The sequence below is a fragment of the Nyctereutes procyonoides genome, unplaced genomic scaffold (assembly GCF_905146905.1).
Source record: "Nyctereutes procyonoides isolate TBG_1078 unplaced genomic scaffold, NYPRO_anot_genome, whole genome shotgun sequence".
NCBI classification, from domain to species: domain Eukaryota; kingdom Metazoa; phylum Chordata; class Mammalia; order Carnivora; family Canidae; genus Nyctereutes; species Nyctereutes procyonoides.
Window position 1 is genome coordinate 1,777,474 of NW_026575045.1, and position 22,074 is coordinate 1,799,547.

The 22,074-nt window shown below is 37.6% G+C and overlaps 1 protein-coding gene across 10 annotated transcripts in view; it reads left to right on the forward strand.

Moving 5' to 3' along the window:
• EYA4 (EYA transcriptional coactivator and phosphatase 4) overlaps window positions 1-22,074 on the forward strand; it is a 302,278-nt gene that overhangs the window by 257,611 nt on the left and 22,593 nt on the right. For all 10 annotated transcript variants that reach the window (XM_055324740.1, XM_055324738.1, XM_055324737.1 and 7 more), the window contains 2 exons: window positions 7,442-7,578; window positions 9,044-9,127. In XM_055324740.1, the coding sequence (XP_055180715.1) occupies window positions 7,442-7,578; window positions 9,044-9,127 (221 nt within the window). The remainder of the gene's footprint in view (window positions 1-7,441; window positions 7,579-9,043; window positions 9,128-22,074) is intronic.

Here is a 22,074-nt window from a genome sequence, read left to right on the forward strand (position 1 = left end):
GGATCTTTGACAAAGGCGCAAAGTCATTTGGAAAATAAAGGGTTGTTTGTTTGTTTGTTTGTTTGTTTTCAAAAAAATGGTACTGGAACAATTGGATGTCTGTATGTGAAAATAACAACAATAATAGCAAGAACAAAAAACAAATCCTAAAACAGAATCTTGACTTATAACTCACCAATACAATACACATAAAAGCTAAAATCGTAAACCTTCTAGAAGAAAATAGTGGAAATTTTTGTAGCCTTGTATTTGTAGCCTTGTATTACATAAAGATTTTTTTACATAAAGATTATTATGTAATAATAGTATTATATAATATTGTAGGTACATATGTAGGTATACACGTTATAGGTACAACATTAGAAACACAATCCCTAAAAGAAAGGAAATTAGCCTTCATAAAATCAAGAACTTCTGCTTGATTTGAGAGACACTGTTACAAAAATAAAAAGGCAAGCCACAGATTTAGAGGAAATACTCATAAAACGCATATCTGATAAAGGACTTGTATCCAGAATATATAAAGAACTATCAAGATTTGATCTTAAAAAATGAAGTTAAGAATTTTTATGATCACCATTAATATGTTCAAGGTTATATTTCTGCCCTCAGTTATTTGCAAGGTGCACACTTATCTTTTTTGCTCAGTGTTGGAAGGGCAAGAAACATGGTCACAACACTGCAAATTCTTTCTAACTGGACCAGTGATTCCAAGAAGATTTAAGACCATTTAACAATTATTTATGAGTGCCTATTAGGTTCCAGGTACTGCTGATGTTTCAGTAGTGAATGAGTTCTCTACATCCCTTTAGCTTCCATTTGACAAGCAGGACAAATACCAAGCAAATAATTAAAATTGTGTAGGTGTTGAAAAGGGAAAATGCATCTATAATAGGAGGAATATTAGCAAGATAACTAATTTGAACAAAAAAAATGATAATGAAGCTGACACTTCAATTAACAGCCAAGAAATGCTCTTGAATTCATCTTGAATTCATCATGAATTGATGAATGGTGACATCATTCCTTTTTGGTTGCCTGTTCAGAATAGGGTCTCTAACTATGACCCCAAGGAAAAACCGTTTAGTGTTCTACTAGACTTCATCTTCCTACTTTCAGTTTCTTTCTCCTTATCTTCCCTTTAGATCCTCCTCCTGTGACCACACAGCCCCCTTGAATTTCTGGTCCTTGCCCACATAAGGCTCCTGTTTAGGCTTTTCATCTAGCCTCAGCCTTTCCGAGCAGTTGTGTCCTATGCAGGGCCAGGACTAAGGTAGGGTCAGGGAAGCACGGGACACACAATTGAAGGAGACATTCATTTTCACGGCCCTTAAATATTACACCCTTAGTGCCTCAGTCACCTTAAACTCATTTCAGCCTAAATCCCATGTTCTAAATCTGTCCTGATCCTCATTGACTCAGTACTTGCATTTCATCAAGAATATTACCTCAATTTAAAGATTGTGTGGGGCACCTTTCTGGCACAGACAGTTAAGCATCCCATTCTTAGTTTTGGCTCAAGTCATGATCTCAGGATCATGAGATTGAGCCCCATGTTAGGCTCCCTGCTCAGCAAGGAACCTACTAGAGACTCTCTCCCTTTCCCTCTCCCTCTCCTCCCTCCCCACTTGCACGCATGCCTGTGCTCTCTCAAACAAATCAATAAATAAATCTTTGGAAGGAAGGAAGGAGAGAGAGAAGAAGAAAGAGAGGGAAGGAGGCAGGGAGGGAGGGATGCATGGAAGGGAGGAAAAAGCAAACATGATTTCAGAATACTTGCTTAACAGATAGTGAAGATGTTTTAGCTAAGGAGATATCTTACCACACTGTGAAAGATTTTTCTCAATAGTAAATACATAGAGAAAACAGGTAGGATGACTGTGTTCAAAAACAAAATCACAGAAGTATTTGTTCATCAAGATACTGGAGACTGAATGATAGGACCAGGACCAGCAGGTGGTTTTTACTAGACGGTTTTACTAGACTAGAACTACCATGAGTGAAAAACATTTGGTTTTCAAATATGATATCTACTGGGTAACACTTTGAATTAAAGGTTGATTTAGCTCTAATTTCATTGTGATCACAAAAGAGTCTCTGCAGGAAGGACACTGATAAATACTTCCCATTAACTAAAGAATAATAAATATTCAGAATAGCTTTTTTGTTTACATTTAAAATACCAAATGCATGTAGATATTCTGAATGTTTGACTTTGGATGTGACACATCCATGTGTAACATTCTCACAGTCACTATCAGAATGCAATTTCTTCAGCTGCCCATTGATTGCTAGCACCAACCAATACAGTTTGACATGTATTTCAGATCTTATCAGACTTTCTGTTGAATTTAAAGAAGTAATTTTTTACTTATAACTATATTATTCTATCAACCAAAATTATAACAATGCACATGTCTGGATTTTTAGGGAATTCTGTGACCCCAGACCTTTAGTCAAGGTAGTTTTGAGTTTGATTTTGCCTTTCAAGATCTGGCATGCATCCAAAAAGTCAAAAAGTTTATAACTATGGGATTTTTCTTTGTTATTGATGAAATTTGAGGTACTTGGTTCAAGGGATATGAAAAGTATTTCCCATTGACCAGCTCTGCATTTTGGACAAAATGCAGAGACCTAACAATTAAATCCACAGTTTTTCATAAATCATTTACTTATTCACAGCTCTCATTTTGAAAATAAAAACGTACTTTATATTCTATAGTAGACAGCTAGTGGTTCTAGCTTAGAGATAAACCTAAAGGAAATGAAGTTGTATCTAAATAACCAAAGCTTGGAAGGTGTAGTTATTCATTCTTGTACTGATTAAAGGAGAATTATTCAACCACTATAGTGTTGGCCCAAGAAAAGCCTAGGGCAATTGGTAATGACTGATGTTATTTGGAAATTGCAATAGCATTCAGTTATTGGCTTTACCTTATTAGGCAGTTTGACAATGTATTTAAAGAAACAGTAGTATACTGATTAAGAACAGATGTTTGGGTTTGTTACCTTTATAAAGATCTCTTTTTGCCTTTGACCAAAGATAATCTCAGTTATATTAGATTTTTGATTCACATTAAGAAAGTTTGATGGGTGATTAGCACATTAAAATCAGAGATTTTTGTAGTTCCTCCTCTTTTAATGTTTTAAACATCTTTAAAATGAAATATAATTGGTAATTTGTAACAGTATCATCCTTTACACTGAGACCTTGGCAAACATTACAGTACATTAGCTAATTAAACTTTACAGGTGCTTCAGAAAAGTAAAGAATACAGTAAGATCACTTCACTCTTTGAAAAGAAGCCAGTTTCTTAGGCAGAACTCAGTAGATTTTCCATAGCTTCATGGCATTTCACACAAGGACAGGAAGGAAGACAAAGTGCTCATGCATTTCATTGAAGCTAACAAGAGGATTTAGACAGAAAGGACTGGCCACATTTAACTTGCCTTTTCCCTACATGCAGGATTAATGTACCCTTGTGCAATTACCTGAGTGAAATTTGGCAGAGACACTGGAATTAACAGGTTTCTCTTAAAAAAAAAAAAAAGTGTCACCAAATGTTTAATGACCAGTGGAGCTCAAGTTCCTGGTTTTTCCCTTTATCAGAAGAAAGGATAGCACCTTCAAAAGATATAGAGGTCAGAACAGTTTCACCTGGGTAGTTACTATAGGAGCCCAGATAACTCACACACACTCTTCAGGACCTACTCTTTTACTGTGAAGATCTTTCAATGAATTCATTGGCCCTTACTCTCACAAAACTGCTTAAAGTCTATATATTCTTTTGATGGGTAGAAACAGATATAATTTTGACCTCTTTGTAACCTGGAAGATGGAGGATCTGTTGCTATTTGGGAAAGAAAGTGTTGCCTAGTGGTTAAAGCAGGAATTCTGGAATCATATCAGCATTCTGCATAGGAGCTATTTCATCTTGGTAAGTTAATTTAAAATCTTATATGCCTCTGGTTCTCCCATTATTAAAAAAGAATAATGAAGGACCAAATGGACTGGGTTAAAGAGGCATTTAAGTCAGACATATATATGTAAAAAATGTTTTACAGTAAAGAGCTCTGACAAATCAATAAGAAAAAGATAACCCAAATTTTTAATAGGCAAAAGATTTAAAGTTACCTCATAAGAAGAAGATACAAAATGGACAAAAAAATACAAAAAAAAGGTTTTACATGATTATTCATCAAGAAGTTGCTGATTAAAACTATAATGAGACCAAAATACCCCCACAGTGGTTAATATAAAAAAGACTAGCAATAGTAAGTATTGGCAAGGATGTGGAACAACTAAAAATGTTGTTGCTAGTCAGTGAATTAATACAACCACACTTGATAAAGGATGTCAGTGTCTACGCAAGATGAGCATACCTTTTCCTTCTGGCCCAGCGGTCCCACTGCTAAGAATATACCTTAGCAGAATAGGAGCTAATGTCCATTAGACATGTACAAGAACGTTTATAGCAGATTTATTTGTTGTAACTGCCTAAAACTAAAAATAACCTAATATTCACTCACAAAATGGATAAAGTATAGTAAACACATATAATGAAGTTCTATCCACATGAAGGAAAAAGCAAACAACTGCTCCAGGTTACAAAATGGAAGAATCTCACAGCCATAATGAGTAGTGAATAGAGCCAAACACATATTTCAATACACTTTAAGAAAGAAGGCAGTGCATGACACATACTAAGGAAAAATGTGGAGCTACTCTTTATAGTTTTCTTAAAAGGATATGCCTCTATGCTCATCAAAACACTTCTGTCTGTATTTTGTCCAAATTCTTAAAACCCTTTTAAGAGGCTTCTGTAACTTGGCAAGAATCAGTGATATCAAATCCTACTTTTATTGAAACCCGGACACTTCCTATGTCTAGCCTTTTCCTTTCTTCTTCCTTCTGCTCTTTAGCAGCTGGCTCTCCAGTTCATTTAATAGCTGAGTTGTTCCTGCCAAACTCCTTCTTTATAGATCCAGTCAACAATCAGCCACCCATAACTGATCACAACAGCTTTGGAATTTTGCAAGTTTTTGACCTTTCAGCTCTTGCATTTTTGCAAGAACAAAGCTGTCTCATGATAGTTAACAGCTGAAAATTGATCTGTCATGAGTAGAAAGACAGGTTTTTGTGGGAAGTCATCCAAAATATTTTATAAGCTTACTTAATAAATGGGGCTTAATTTGAATCAGCATTTTATCAGAACGAGAACATTTGACTTGCAGGGCATAGTAACCTTACGAAAATTCTGCTTAAAAAATAACTAAAAATAGAAAAATTTTTATGTGATTTTTTTTAAGTTGGCATGTGTTTGTTTAAATACCTAAAGCCTCATTTAATGCCTGTGCAAATAAGCTGAAAGTTTACTCCAAGATAGGGCGATATTCAGCTGAAACCTCTAGAACATTTTTATTACAGTCTACTCTCACATAGTCGGTAGCAGAAACTTATGATAGGGACTATGCTAACAATGTTTTCAAATAATATTTGAAGCACAAACATGTGGGGTTTTTGTTTTTGTTTTTGTTTTGCTGTCCTGACATGCCTAATGTTTCCCAAAGAAGATGTTATAATCATTAGAAATAATTACAGGTCAACTTTGTAAAAATGACTATTTATTTAGGACCTCTCAGAAGAAATACGACCTAGATGTTGTCCCGCTTATTCAGATTTGTTAATTTAGATTAATAACTGCTTGGCTGTCCTCATAATAATTTTCTATAATTGTGTGATAAAGCATAATAGTTATAACTTCTTTATATTTAAAAATTGTATAATTTAAATGTAATGTAGTTTGGCATCAGACTCGCCTAGAAATGTTTATGAATATGATTTAAATTAAATTAAACATACATCATTTTACCTCAGTAATTCAGAAAGCAGCTGCTATTACCCATACAGATTCAGAGAACTTGAGTGAAATGCTTCAAGTCCTACAGTAAGTCTGACTTTTGTTACTTGTGAGGTTTTACAGCATCTCACTGTGGCTTCGGTTTATTTTAACCTGCTCCCACAGATTTGCCACTGCTCAGTCCTTCTTCCTGATAAAATGTTCCATCACCAGCTTTAACATGTGAGACTTTCAGGTACCTATGGGCCATGCAGAAGTCAGATACAAAATCTGAAATTTCTGTAAGATGTGGCCTCGTTATAGGTATGGACTTATGTATGGGTCATCTCAGAGAAGGTGATTAACCAATGAGAGGGATAGATCACCCAGACGGTGTGGAATAAGTACAGTGACCACAGATTGGAACTCTTAAATACCAGCATACAAAGAATGGGAAAAGGAAAATACGTGTCTCCTAGACAGAAAAGGACTGGTAGGAGAGCTCTAGAGCTAGAAGACCACAAGGTATCAGCTGCCAAGTAATGGCTCTGAGGAGGTGGTGTTTAAGAGGATGAAACATGGTACGGGCATCTAGGAAGATAAGGTCTGTGTCTGTCTATTACATCAGGGACTCTGAGTAAGAATAGTATTATTAGAGTTGGTGAACTGATTATGACAAGTCAGATGTCAGGAAGTAGAGACAGATGTGCTGTCCATTGCTGCAACCGTTGTCCACAAGTGGCTATCGAGCACTTGTAGTATAGCCAGTACAGTTGGAAGCCTGCTGTAAGTGTGAAATGCATAGGAGTTCAAAGACTTAAAATGAAAAAGCGATTATGTAAAATGTCATTAACAATTTTTTGTTAGTTACATGCTGAAATGATAACTCTATGGTTATATTGGCTCAATTAATACATATGAATAAAATTAAATTCTACATGTTTCTTTATATTTTTACTGTGGTTTCTAGAAATTTTTAAATTATATATGTGGTTTTATTTGTGGCTCACTTTATATTTCTTTTGGACAGCACTGTTATATACTTTTCTTCAAAGAGTATCACTTAAAAAAGGGAAGATAGCAAGCAAATACCTTCTAGGTGGAAATGCAAGGTTAAGGGAAGGACTTTTAAGCTAGTCTGTAGCCCACAGAAAAGCAAGAAGTTGGAAGAAAGTTAAGAGGGTTCAACTAATGGAGCATGATTCCCTAAGTGGGTGAGGTTGGGAGTCTGCTTTGCAGGTGGAGAGATGGGATTGATCCAGAAGATATCTCCTCTTTTGAGCTCTGACTGACATAAGGAGATGTGAACAGATCTAAATTTGGACAAATATGTAGGTGGAGGTAGAAACAGGAAAGGTGAAGACATAATGAGTATAAAACACATTCAGATTTAATAGATTACACAGACTGAAACTATGAGGAATTGTGTGACCTGCAAAATTTTTTATTGAATTAGGTTTTTGTTTATTTGGGTTGATAAATCTTTTTTTGTCATGAGAAACTTTCTATTATATAATATTTGTTAAGATAATTCATAACAAAGACTCACACTGATAAAAAAAATGAAGTGCTATTCTTGATACAAATCATGTTATTTCTAGGAGAGTTTGATACGGTGCAGAGCCCTTCCACACCTATCAAAGATCTTGATGAAAGAACATGCAGGAGTTCTGGGTCAAAATCCCGAGGAAGAGGCCGAAAAAATAATCCCTCCCCGCCTCCTGACAGTGACCTGGAGGTATGCTAACTTACCCTTAAAGAGTGAAATATGTTGTCCTATTTTATTGAATGATATATTCTATACCTCACAGTGCCATAAGGTTTCAACCTTAAAAAAACAAGAAGGATATATCATGAAATGAGTGGATCTTATCATGTAGGCATTTCACAGCTCCAAAATTTGAGATTTCATACATTGTAATGGCAAAATTAAAAACAGTAACAACTTAAAAATGATGATACTTTACAAATCCTAGGCCTAGATAATTGCATCTTTTGATCCTAATTGGCACAAGTTAAAATATAAAAAATAAAGCCATTGTTTGTGGGATAATTTTCTGAGAGACACTCTATTTGGTAGTATTAAGGTAATGAAAGATGTTTATATGGGGCAATAAAATTTGGGGGGGTCAATAAAATTTAAAAAGGTAAAGTTAATCTGTATGGAAAGGAAAAGTTGTTTTCTGAAAAATAGGAAGAATTCCAATCTTTTGATACAGGTTAACATTTTTATATCTATAAAATTTTCCACTCATCCTATTTTCTGGTTGAGAGCTCTTTTGAGATATATCAATGCTAAGCAGGTTGATTTTTTATTATAAAATATCAGGAGAAACTATTCTTAACCATACTGTGTTACTTTTTACACAGCTACATCCTTTAATTAAGAAAAATATCCAAATTTCCATATCTGGTAAAGTCAAATAATAATCATTGTGCCTCTTCATAAAAGATCACTTCTTTTACCTGAAGGACAGTAGCACATTCTAGTGTGTCTAGGAACCAAGCAGATGATATAAATGAGTGAATGGTGCTAGGGAGCCAGCAGAATGTGGGGAGCAGGGAGCATTGGCCCAGTCGAAGGAGGCACACCCATCACTGCCATGTGGAATGTCAGTCAGCATTGCTTATATCTTCCAGTTTCCCTGGTGTGGTCAGAGAACCCTGACGTTTTTGTGAAATCTCCTAAAATCATGAAATGTTGATCAGTAATTTGAAATCTTTCTAAATACTGTGCAAACTAAACAGCCCTCATTTCATAGCTTAATCTAACCCAAATTTCTGTTTAGGGATCACTCACTGATTTTTTAAAAATATTTTTAAAAATTTAATCCTTTGCACAAATTGCAGAATCTCATAAATCCATAAAGCAATATTTTAAAATAGCATTTCAAGTACACTTATGTCCTAAGTTCAAATGTGTCTTTTTGGGTATTAACTGCAAGTAAATATTTAGATGAATCCATTCAAATGAGGACATCTGATCTTTAAGCTTTTTATGACTTTTTAAAATCACTTCTCCCCCTCTGATTTTATCACAGTAACATCTGGCAAACCTGGAAAAAAATTAATGGAGTAGTGTAATTTTTTATAAAATGGTATTGAGATTATATCCAACTGCAAAATCAGATGTTTTCAACGTCCAAAGAGATTTCTGTTTTCTTGGAACTTGATAATTCTTTGATACTTGTTTTTTTCTTCAGCGTGTATTTGTCTGGGACTTGGATGAAACCATCATTGTTTTTCACTCATTGCTCACAGGGTCTTATGCCCAGAAATATGGCAAGGTAAGAAATCAAGAAATTTTACCCGAAGACACTTTCTTGGAATTTTATTATGTTCAAGAATCCAGATCAGGGTCATGATCTTAAGGTCCTGAGACTGAGCCCAGTGTCAGGCTCCATGCTCAGCGGGGAGTCTGCGTCAGATTTTCTTTCCCTCTGCCCCTCCCCCTTCTCACACTCATGTTCTCTCTCTCTCTAAAATAAATAAATAAATAAATAAATAAATAAATAAATAAATCTTTTTTAAAAATCCAGAGCAATTCAGATACATTAAAGTGTTTTTATTGCAGGCTGTCAAATCTGCTCTTAATTAATTTCCAGTGGCTCATTGTTCTTTAATGAGAACTGGCAAAATTTATGAAAGTAATACGAAATTGGATTTTTTTTCTCTTCTTTCATAATGCCTTTGAATTTTCTGCATCAAAAGCAAGCTTAGTCCTCTGACCTAATCAGTTATAAAAATTATTGTGTAATTTAAAATGGACTTTCAACATTATAAAATCATCTATTATCCTCTAATAAGGAAACTTTAAGAAGTTGTTTGAATTAATATATCACACCAAATGTTGCTATAGAATGCCAGTTGAAATAAGGAAGTAATCTTTGTCTGAAAGTTCCTTTGGATTTATGAATAAAAACTTTTTTTAAAGAATTTTGAATAGCATATAAAAAGCAACTGGAAATAACATCCCCTCACACACACAAATTCAAAGACAGATGGTCTCATGACTCCTCTCCCTTTCTTCTTGCTATCCTTTTCAGAGTCAGCTAGCTTCTTAGGCCTGTATAGGTGTACGCTGTGTGAGTGCTAGTGTAAAGATAGGCAACTCCAGAATACTTGCAGGGAAATAGTAGTTTAGGCCATTGCTGTTTGAGTCTTGTCACTACATAGGCTTCAGAATCTGACCAGAGTCAGCTCAGAACATGTTGCCCTGCCTTCAGTTACCATACTCAAAGGTATAGCTAAGGTTGGTGCCTTTACATATTACACTTATAGAAGTACCTTCCCTGTGTCTTTATACTATTACATCATTCATTAGGATCTCATGTGAGCCCAGCATGCAACTTTTAGCAATTTCATTAAGTTTTGTCTTTTAGTCCAATAAGGATGAATTGCACTCAGGTATTTCCTACTTGAACTACTCCAGTGTTGCACTCTTGGTGAATCTGCACCGTATTTGATTTTTGGTGTAAACAATACATGTCACTAAACAAATATGAAAGGTAACAGTTTTGCTTAATGGCCATTTAGAAAAAGGATCTTAGCGCCTTTTTTCACAAACATTGTCATTTAAAACAGTGGTCTCCAAAGCAGGATGTACAAATATGTGCCGGATATATATAAGAAGCTCCACCACAGAGATAAGGACAAAAAATAATGTGTGTATATACACACGCACACACATTTTTGTCTTTCAGTTTGTAGTGTTACATGTTTCCTAATGCACATACATTACAAATACAGGCCTATTCTTATAATTGAACGAATATGTATATAACATATAAATAAATTAACTTGTATATCAATTTGGGGTGCACATTCAAAATTCTTTTTTTTAGGGCACATTCAAAATTCTACTACTGGTTGAGTATACAGTCTAAAAAGTTTCCAGATAATAATCTAAAGCATTTCTTCTAGAATAGTTTTGACTTATGAGGGATACACAGTAAATCCTGCTGAACTGATTGCAATATTTTTATATGGCTAACTTTCATATTACATCAGTGTTTAAAATTATCTAACTTGAACATATGAACTGAATCCAAATAAAGTCTCTTCAAAATAGTCACGATCAGAGGCTATATCTAAACATCCATCCATATTGCTTCCATTGTATCAGATCAGTGGTGAAACTCCTTTTTTGAAATTACCTTTAGATTTTTGGAGTATTTCCTCACTTAAATCTTCAACCTTTTGTGATTGTTAGAAATAGTAAGATCATTTGAACCCAAGGTGATAAATAAGGAGCATGGTCAAAATGTCATTTTATATTTATATATACATATATATGTATATTTATATATATATATATATGTATTTTTTCTTTTTTGCCAAAAATACCATAAAGTTTCACCCATCCCAGAACTGAGCATGGACTTGACTTTGAGATAAGAAGGGGTGCCAGTAAAGAGGTAGGGAGGGGTGATGGTGAACCATGAAAAAAAGCCTGAATAACAAGCTGTCTTTCTTGAGTGACTCAAACTGGTTCCAAGAGCAATTTTAATAGCAGAATTTTTATGCTTCCCTCAGCAGTGGTGCATCATTGAAGTAAACCTGTCACTTCCCCAGACAGCTACCTGGATGTGCAGCATTCATCTCACCTACAATTTCCATTATTTTAAAGCACTGTCAGAAACCTTTGTTGGAATTCAAAGGAGGCATTTTCAATACCTACAGTAGTAGAGCTTATCAAAAGAGTGGGGCAAAGTGAAGTGAAAGAGGGGAACTAATGTTATTATTGCCCAGAGTATGCCAGGCATTAGGCATTGCAGCAGTTGTAAGAGACAGGTTTTTCTCCCCATCTCTTAATGAGGAAAAATACTCAGGGAATAAAATATGTACAGATTCATACAGCTTGTCAGTGGCAGAGAGGAGTCGTGGGGCCCTGGACCATTTGACCCCAAAGCCCATCTCTTTTCTGCTACATCACATCACACCACACAGCATAGACAGTCAATTTGCCACAAACACATTATGTGACATATCCTAAGAAGAGTAAAGACAGTTAGTGACGTACTGTGTAGCCAGTTAGGGGAGTTCACCTTAAGTTGAAATAATTCAAATTGTCTTCTCTCAGGTAATTGGGATACTTTTCCATCGAGAGGTAAAACTTAAGAAATGTTTACTAAAATGTATTGTGGTAGAAAGATATTAATGCCTTCTGGCAGTATGGCATGGGGAAAGAATCAGGGACACTACTGAAAGCTAGGGGAAGATAAACTTGCGTCTATAGAACACCTACTATGTGGTAGATGGAACCTGTGTTCGGCATTACACCCGCAGTAGGGATGATGATTAAGACAAGAAACTTTGAGTTAGATAACCTTGCTTTGGAAAACCCAGGGCTGATGCTTGCAGCTCTCTGACCTCAGGCAAAGTACTTAACCCCTCAGCTTCAATTTCTGTAAAATGGGAATAGTACTACCTATAGTGAATAAGAACTAAAGACATAGCATGTTTAAAGGGCTTAGCAGAACAGTTGGCATGGATTAAGATTCAAAAAACCTGTTATTGGTCACTTTGACACATGTTCTCCCATGTAATTCACTTAGTTACTCTGCTGTATTTCTTGTGATCCAAGTTTGATGGACGCAGAAACCCAGGATTATGAGGGGCTAAAAAACGTGACCAGGGTCACAAAATGCTAAATGCTCCTACATTTGGTCAATCTCATAACAAGTCCTTATAATTTATATGGGTTCTAACAGGAAGGGAACCTGTTGTAATTCACCATGTTGAATAATGTTTTACTCAGGGCAATTTAAAGAAATTAAAGTAAAAATTTGTTTAGGCTCTATTTAATCAAAATGAAAACACCCTTCTTGAAGTCCATGGAAGATAACTTAGATGACCTTATTTATTGAATAATTAATTAAATTTTTCTTTTTTTCTTTCTGTTTTTTTATTTACAGTTTTCTAAAAGTCACTTGATCGTTGACATTTTTCTTAATGTCCAAAAGGTAGTTGGTATTGTCTTTTCGCCAGTAAGACATTAATAACTTGGCATATTGGGAAATAGCTAACTAAGGGATGTTGTGTCAGGCCCATCTTTTGAAGCTGGTGACCACACGCAGCTCAGAGGTCGTTCAGAGGGGATTGAGAAGACATTGGGCAGCTGAGAGGGCATTGGGCATTGACCACTTAACCACAAACCACAAGTAAAAATGGTGAAACTCGAGTCTGTAGACAGACTGTATTCATCTAGCATATATTTGCTTAACATAAGACAGACCTGCTTCCTGCTCTAATGCTTACAAACAAACAAACAAATCAATGCTTATAGCCATAACCCCTGTAAAGACAATGAAATTGCATCATGAAGAGTGTGACTGGCGTCTGACCATGGAGGTAACATTGATCCTGACACCTGAGCCAAAAAAAGGAGCTAGCCATGCAGATGTGGGAGGAGGGGGAGCGTGTGTGTGGATGAGTGTTCCAGGCAGAGGGTACGGGAGGGCCCTGGAATAGGAACAGTCTTCCAGTGTACCAGGAATATAAAGAAGTAGTATGGCTGGGAGGTTGTAAACGAAGGAAGAACTCAGAGTAAGAACAGAGAGGTGAGCAGGGGTTTATTCTAGGTGCAGTGTGTTTAAGGGTTTTTGGCCAAGTAGGGACATGATGGTTTATGATTGGCTGCTCTGCAGTAAGTAAGAAGTGGTACGGGTTTAGGCTGGAGCAGTGTTTCTCGAACTTCCATGTGAGTCACCATAGCCCACAGGACTTGTTAAACACAGATGGCTGTGTCCCACCCCCAAGAGTTTCAGATTCGGTAGGTCTGGGTGGGGGCTGAGATTTTGCATTTGGAATAAACCTCCAAGAGAGCTGATGAACCATGCTTTAAGAACCACTCGGATAGAACATTTCCCCAATTTTTTTTCTTGAAAAAGTGAGGCTTAGGACATGTTAATTGATAGTCTTTATGGAAAGGCCCATGATCAAAAAGATGTAGGGAATACTTGGATTTTATGGCATTCAGTGCACATTATGATGGTAGAGGTCTTGAGATGTTTTACAGTTGAGAATCCTTTGTAACTGTGTTTAATTCCTCAGTTCACTAGTGTCTTCAGTAATGACCTTGAGGACTGACTGAAATGAGGTCATTCTAGTGACTGGTTGATAATTCAGAAGGATTTTACTTTGCTAATAACAAAAGGGACCAGGGCCATTATGACTAGAGAGGAAAGAACGACACCCTTATGCTACTTAAACGTTGTGTCACCTTGAAATTTTTTCTTAAGATTTATTTATTTATTCATGAGAGACACAGAGACAGAGAGAGAGGTGAAGGCACAGGCAGAGGGAGAAGCAGGCTCCATGCAGGGAGCCTGACGTGGGACTCCATCCCGGGTCTCCAGGCTCATGCCCTGGGCAGGAGGCAGCGCTAAACTGCTGAGCCACCTGGGCTGCCCTTGAAATTGTTAATGTCTTCAGTCCTTTCCATTTGTTAAGTGAATCTTGTTTTCACAATGTGCATTTTTAGAGCATAACCTTTTATATATATATATACATATATATAAAGTGGTTTTGCAGTTCTAGCGGGAGAATCCTTTGGGCACATTTACTACATCACACCAAGTGTCTTTATATAAAACATATGAGGGCAGACCTGCTCTAGGTGAAATAGAGATGTTTAGGGACTAGAGACTTCCTTCACATAGCCAATCCCTTCCCATTTGTTGTCAGTCAACCCAGAAGGGTTTCCTGAGTCCAGGACACTGCTTAGAACAGTCTTTTAAGCAGTTATCCAGGTGAAGGAGCACCAAGCTAGAAGTTAGAAAAGAAGTCCTGTGCCTGGATGTGCCTCAAGCAAGTCATTTAACCCTTGAGCCTTTTTCATCTGAAAATGGTTATAATCTGTTTCCTTCCTGGGATTACTGGATGGATTAAATGAGGTAATGTAAATGGATAAAAGTAGCACTCAGCTCTGAAAATTGTCATCCACATCCCAAGCCAGAGAAACTTCTAAAAATACACATTATTTCTCCCAAATGACAAATGACTAATGGTAGTTATTTCTGGACACACAGGAGGTCAGTGTTTGTATGAAGTGGTATCATAGTGGCCTGATACATAGTGACCTGGGAGCTGGAAATGTAAGTGCCAGAGATGTAAAATCAGTGTCCTGACATAACCACATCTACTTACCTATCTATTTATCTTTCTTTTACCAAGAAAAAATAAGTACCATTTTGAATTCTTGCTATGTACCTGACATTTTACCCAGTGTCCTGTTAGATGCATTATCTCCGTAACTTTTATCCCCACCTTGTTGGTTGGTACTGTGTCACAGCTCATAAGTGGCAAGGCCAGTCAGAACCCACATCTCTTTGACATGTTCTTAATCTCTACATTCTTTTGGTTTTGTGTTTTTTCCCCACCACCTATAAAAATAAAATGCATGGAACATAACAATCTAAGAATGCCATTTCACTCATAAATAGCCTTATGTAACTAACTTTTACATTTTAATTTAAAAAAGAAACTTCTGGAAAATCTTAGTTCCACTTATAAATAAATAATATTGCGAGTTTCCCAAGGATCTTCCTAAAAACTGATCAATCTTTGTTCTGTTGTCAACACATGCTCTTTTCCCAAGCAGAACAGTTCCTGGATATTTACTATAATGGCAAGCGAGCTATGTGGGTGTTTGAGCCCCGCTGCTCATGAAACTAATGATGGGCTTTATAGCAGAGCACTTGTGGACACATAGCATTTTCAGCCTTGTAAACCTCCAGAACAGGAGTTTATAAATTTGGCAGGACATAGATGAGGAACCATCTCATCCGTCATCTGTTAGAATTTGTGAATATTATTCCTATTCCCTGATTATTTGTAGATATTATTTTACTTGATATGTTGTACTAATTCCTCTTCTTTGAAAGAGAAATAAAAGGAGCTAAATAAATTCTGTTCAGGGATTTGGTTCATTTTGGAGCACTAACATGTCATTTACTGTGAAGCCATGATTCTCTACTGTTATTCCATAGTATGGACTATGGAAATAACCCAAGTCGTGGGAAAGACTGAAGGAAAAGTGAACAGTTGGTTAGTTGCTTGTATTGTGAAATTGAAATTCAAACTCTCCCAACTATTTGCTCACTGTAGACAACATTTTATATAAGAGCAGCACTAGAGAAATAATATATCTACCAGGTAAAACCAATTGGTTATTTTTATATTAAAAGTGTACACACACTTACATAGAAAGATTTCTAAAATGACACCACTTATATTTTAAATTATGGGATAGTTATACAGATAAGTACTGACTTGTGTGCCTGCCAACTAAAGAAGAGCAACATGATTTAAAAGGAAGTAATTCAAATTAATTAGGTGTTGGCATCATGGATTGGAGGCCACCCTAATGGCAACATTAATACCAGTGCAGGTTATCTCCCCTCTGGGCATAATGGCTAGAGCATTCTAGCTTTGAAGGGCTAATGGACCATTTGCTTCAACGTGGATGGAACTGGAGGGTATTATGCGGAGTGAAGTTAAGTCGATCGGAGAAGGACAATCATCATATAGTTTCACTCATATGGGGAACATAAGAAATAATGAAAGGGATTATAGGGAAAGGAGGGGAACTGAGTGGGAAAAATTAGAGAGGGTGACAAACCATGAGAGACTTCTAACTCTGGGAAATGAACAAGGGGTAGTGGAAGGGGAAGTGGGTGGGAGGACGGGTGACTGGGTGACAGGCACTGAGGAAGGCACTTGACGGGATGAGCATTGGGTATTATACTATATGTTGGCAAATCGAACTCCAATAAAAAAAATATATATGTATGAAGGGAGAATGGACCTGAGTTCAAATTCTAGCTGTATCTCATACTGTACATATGACCTTGGTAGTTTATTTAAACTTTGTGAGCTTCAGTTGCCTTCTATATAAAAAAAGGAAGAATAAATTAATAATATGATTAGGAGGCTTAACTGAGTTAGTGCATTAAAATTCAGCACAATGCCTACCACAGAATAAACATTCAGTAAGTGTAACCTACTTTATCTGGTTTCAGGGAAATCCCAATCTTGGGAAACTGAATTTGGGGAAAACTGGATGTTTCCTAAAGAAATTTACATATGTTTATATCTGTTGCTTTATCTCATAGTTTGAGATACTCAGCTCATTGTTGTAGGGACGTGGAGGGCAACAAGAGTGTGGTACATACAAAGTGAGTGAATGCCGAATTTGCAAGCCTCAGAAATGCTGTAGTGTAGAGAGGTGCTAATCTGTTGATTTTGTCTTATTTGTACACTGGAATCACTAGAGAGCTTTGACATTACTGATGCATAGATCCCACATCAGAGAATCAGGTATCATTGGTGTAGGGTAAGCAGTGGAATTTTTAAACACTCTCCAGGTGTTTCTTATGTGTGGTCAAGTTTGATAACCTTCTATGTTATACATCATCACTTCATCCCTGGATGTCACTGTAGCCCCACTGTTGCATAACGCCTCACTATTTGGGCACCTGGGTGGCTCAGTTGGTTAAGTGTCTGACTTATGATTTCATCTCGGGTCATGATCTCAGGACCCTGGGATTGAGTCCCACATTGGGCTCCCTGCTCAATAGAGAGTCTGCTTCTCCCTCTACACCTCCCCCCTGCTAGTGCACGTGCGCACTCTCTCCCTCTCTCTTTCTCATGCTCTCTCTCTCAATTAAATAAATTCTTTAAAAAAATAAGGCTTCATTATCCTTATCCTTCTCTTTCTGCACCAGACTCACATTGCAGAAAACCTGGCCCAACTTTCCACTTGCATTTCAACAGCTGATTGTGTCCACAGATCTCCAGTGGGTCCAGCACTCTTGGGTTAATTCACATTTCCAGCTGACTGTTTCAAACCTTCTCCCCCCACTCAGAACTTCACAGCTCCCTCTCAATTCTGCACAAAACTTGTCCTCACTGAAGAAAATAAACAGAAAGACAAAAAAATTGCTTCATCTTCATACCATAATCATATGCTCCATGATTTCTCTTTGCACCTCCACTCAGGTTTTGAACCAAGGCCTTGTACTGACCCAATAAATTGACTCTTCCAATGATCTTTTTCGTGCCTGAGTCTCCAATTCCCTGCTCTTCTGGATTATTCTCTATGCCATATTTCATGTTGTAATGGTCCCATCACCAGAAAAGCCCGAAAGAGCCCATTTTCCAGTTGCAGCCCTCATTTTCTGCCTGTCCCATAAAATTTGAAGAATGACTCCCTTGCCACATTCCCGGTTTATCTTGCTGGGGCCTCTTCCCTGTGTCTGAACCAGTTGAGGACTCCGTCTTTCTCAAAATACTTGCTTCCACTTCACTTCCCTGACCAGGGTCACGGTGCCTCACCCTGCTCCACGCACACGGACTCCTTCTTGCCTCTACATCTGCTCTCTGTCCCCTCTTCTCTGCAGAGCTAGTTCCCTTACCCTTTTCACGCGTTTACCCTCGACTGTCACCTCCTGAGAAAGGCCTTCCCTGACCTTTGATTCAGGGAGCCATCACCACCCATCCCCATAGCTTCCTGTATCTGCCAGCTCTGATTCTTTTCAGCACCTGACAAGCTATATATTTACGTAGATTTTTGTCCATTTAGTTGTCAGGTAACTCATCCAGTAATACTATTAACCCCATAGGGCAGGAACTTTGCTGCTTCGATTCTACTCTCTGCCCAGAATTTGAATACGTCTGACACATGGTAGCCACTCTGTGAGCACGTGCTAACTCAATGGATGTTTCTGAGGCCGTCCTCCAGTTCCCCCTGAGAATCTTCAAGCCCACTGCCTGAAATTGCCCTTCTGATTCATGACAGAGTTTCACTTGATCCCCTGTCACTGAGGAGAAGTGTTCGTATACTCTGACACACCCTCTAGCTAGTCCTACCCTAGTTCATAGCACTGCCTGTCTCCTTCCTTCTGTAACGAACTTGTACATCTCCTGCCTCTTTACCCACAAGTCTACAAACGTGCTTCTGGTCCCAAAGGAGTAACTGTTCCAAGAGCTTTAGTTATTTTTGAAAAAACAAAACAAAAACAAAACTCCTAATTTCTTTAAAAATATATAATTGCTGCCTCTCCTGAGGTATTTTTACATTGTGTCTCTAGAGGAGGAATTCCAGCTGATGGCCCAGTGTGGGGCAGAGGCCCAAAGACAGACAGTCTGGCTCCGATTTATGTTCTGTGCTAACATGGCTAATAGGCATTAGTATTTTGATATAGCGAAGTCCCGTGCTTGATCCTGACTTGGTTAAAAACTGGTAACATCTGGCTTAGAATCATACATTTAAGGGCCAAGAGTCGTTTTCTTCATCCTCCTCCTCTCCTCCCTCCCTCCCTTCCTCCCCCCTTCTCTTCCTCCCTCTCTCTATTTCCCTTTCTCTCTCTCTCCCCCTCCCACTCTTAAAGTGTCTTGGGGATAGTTTAACTATTTTAATAGAGCAGTACACAGAATAAATTGGCAGAAGTTCAGTTTGCGCCAATGTTAAACTCTGCTGTAGACACTTGGAACCTATTGGAAATGTTGTATGTGTATAATATGTATCAGAGCTTCCACAAAACCCTGTTGGTGCCCTTATTATCCCATCCCCCACCCCCAGCCAACTTTTCACTGTCACTTCATTTCAGACCCTAAACTCAACATGCACTACAGTTAAAAAAGGCAGTAACTCTTGATTCATAAGGTGCCCATAATTCTACAAACATCTCATGAAAATGAGCAAACATCTCTGTATAAAATCTGGGTTCAATCCAGAAGTATGTTTAACTCTCTGATGCCTGATAAAACCATGGAATTGCCAGCTCTGGCAGCTCCTTCACAGCAGTTTGGCAAAGCAGAGGGTGCCCACCATCGTGGAGATCTTGCTAGGACTGCCTCCACCAACTTGCAGGGCATCTTCCTCAGATTCTTACATCTGTGGGGTCTTTAGTTAGAAAAAAATGTGGTATTATAATCTGCTTAGATTTAACTGTCCCAGTGATTCAGTAAGCTGGGGGGAAGGAAAAATACTTGATATTTGAAAGTAAGCCCTCACTAAACATTCTCTTAGAAACAAGATCACCACTTCTTACAGACATGGTTTTCATTGGCTTATGGCATGACTATCCCTAGCCCATCTGTGTCAAGCCTTTGGCATGGCTGACGCAACACCTCCCTTTCAACAGGCCTTGTTCTCTGGAAACCTTAGTAAAATACAGCTAGTTCACACTCCAGCAAACCTCAAACCTAAACTTTCCCAGTTAACAAATGATATTTTGCCAAATTGCTTACTAAGTCCTGGCTCTCGTAGAGTATGATGTGGAATCACCATAGCCTGAAAAACCAGTGAACAACCCCTTCTGGTGCCATGGGGTTGCATTCCAGTGGCGTGCTCAAATACAGTTTTCATCAGACCAGACGCTATGCTTACTTGTTAGAGAATTCATGTTGGTTTCTTAAAAATTGTATTTGCATGCTTATCAGATATACAAAATGCATTCTTCATGGCTTTGCCTATCATGAGTAGCATAGAGAGTTCTGTACTCCAGAAGCATGGAATCAATGAATGTAACAATCAAAGAGGAACAGTATGTTTTCTCCCAGCCTCATAAATCCGATCTATAAATGCAAAGAATGTGAGACACGAATATAAGAAATTCAGTAATTTTATTTAAAACTTAAAAGAAAAGTTGGCGCATCAGAGGAGAACTGAACCAACCTCGTCTCTAGAAGGAAAACCTTTTAAATAGGATGTTTCTGAATCCCATCTGAAATATGTATCTTTAGGGCAGTAATCATCAGAAACATAACAGAGTAGTGTAGAGCTTGATTTTATTGTCTTGCATCAGTGAACATTCCTCAAAAGCAGAGAGCGTCACTAATGGAATTATATGTTTTCATGCTATAATTACATTTGATTTTTCCTGATATTTCTATAGACGTTTTGTTCACGGTCCCATGACCAGACAGAATATTTATAAGTCTTCCATCCTTGGCCTATCCACCCCACCCCAAAGAGACAGACACTAGAAATAGGAATTCCTGAACAGAAAAAGACACATGTATAATTTGAAAAAAAAAAAAGTCAGACTTCAGGGATTTTCTTTCAACAGCAACAAAAGCATGAACACAATAAAAGAAGTAAGGAAAAAGAAGAATTTCATACTGGAAGGTATCAGCAAGAGATCCTTCTGAGTTCCAAGACTCCTTGAGACACAAAGTAGGCACTCCCTGGTTCCCCTATTTCTGTTCTTGTTCTTGAGTATTTGTTGGAGAAAATGGAATTAATTGCTCTTTGGGTATGTTGCTTAGAATGAATGATCCTGTCCCTGGAAGACAAATGAATCTAGCAGGCAAGTCTGACCACTGGAAGACATGGTACCAGGTTGCCATCCAGAATGTGAAAAGTGAACACGTTTCTGAAAGGAGAGTCTCTAACTATGAAATCCACAAAAATCTCGAAGGAAGAGATGCGAACAAACAAAATTGTGTTGACATCCAGCATATTCTTACTGTCCTGTCTTCATCTTCTCCCACCCAAGTCTTCACTTTGCTCAGCATACCTCAGTGACTTCTTTCTTTCCTAGCACTCAATTCCTAGTCTCTAGGTTTTAGTCACCACAGACTATGAAGCTGACACTCACTTCAAATATGTTTACTCTAGGGTTTCCTCCTCAAAGCATTATGGAAGGGAGTATAGGCAGAAAACTGGTTGTCACCATGTAAGAGTGGGATGAGGAAGAGCTTCTCCTGCTAAGTGCAGTAAGTTCAGGAGTACATGTGAATACAGCTTGGCCTGTATTTTGGGTTGCATATCCGTATCAAAAATTGAAATAGAGTTAGCAGTAATTTCCCCAAGTTTAAATACATTTTTTTAAGTGCCATTTACTAGAGCATTGAAAACACAAGTTTGGTTCTCTCTCCTAAAATCCCTACAATCTGGCTCCTGGCCCAGCCACTCAACCCAAATCACCCTCTAAAGTCTTCCAAAATAACTTCTCAGCCAAAACCAACAGTATCCTTCTAGACTTGTCAGCTTTATTCAAAACCATACTCTTCTCCCTGCTAATACCCATTCTGGTCTCAAATTCTGAGGATTTGTCCCTTCTAGGCTTTCTAGTTTCTGTATCTCCAGGGGCACAGCTATTGCAGTACTCCTTTGGAGAACATTTCAACTTTCATCATTTCAAGCACAATGTTTGTGCATGAATTATTTCCCTAGCCCTAGCACAAAATTATCCTTACTTTTTGAAATCTTAATGCCTCTTAT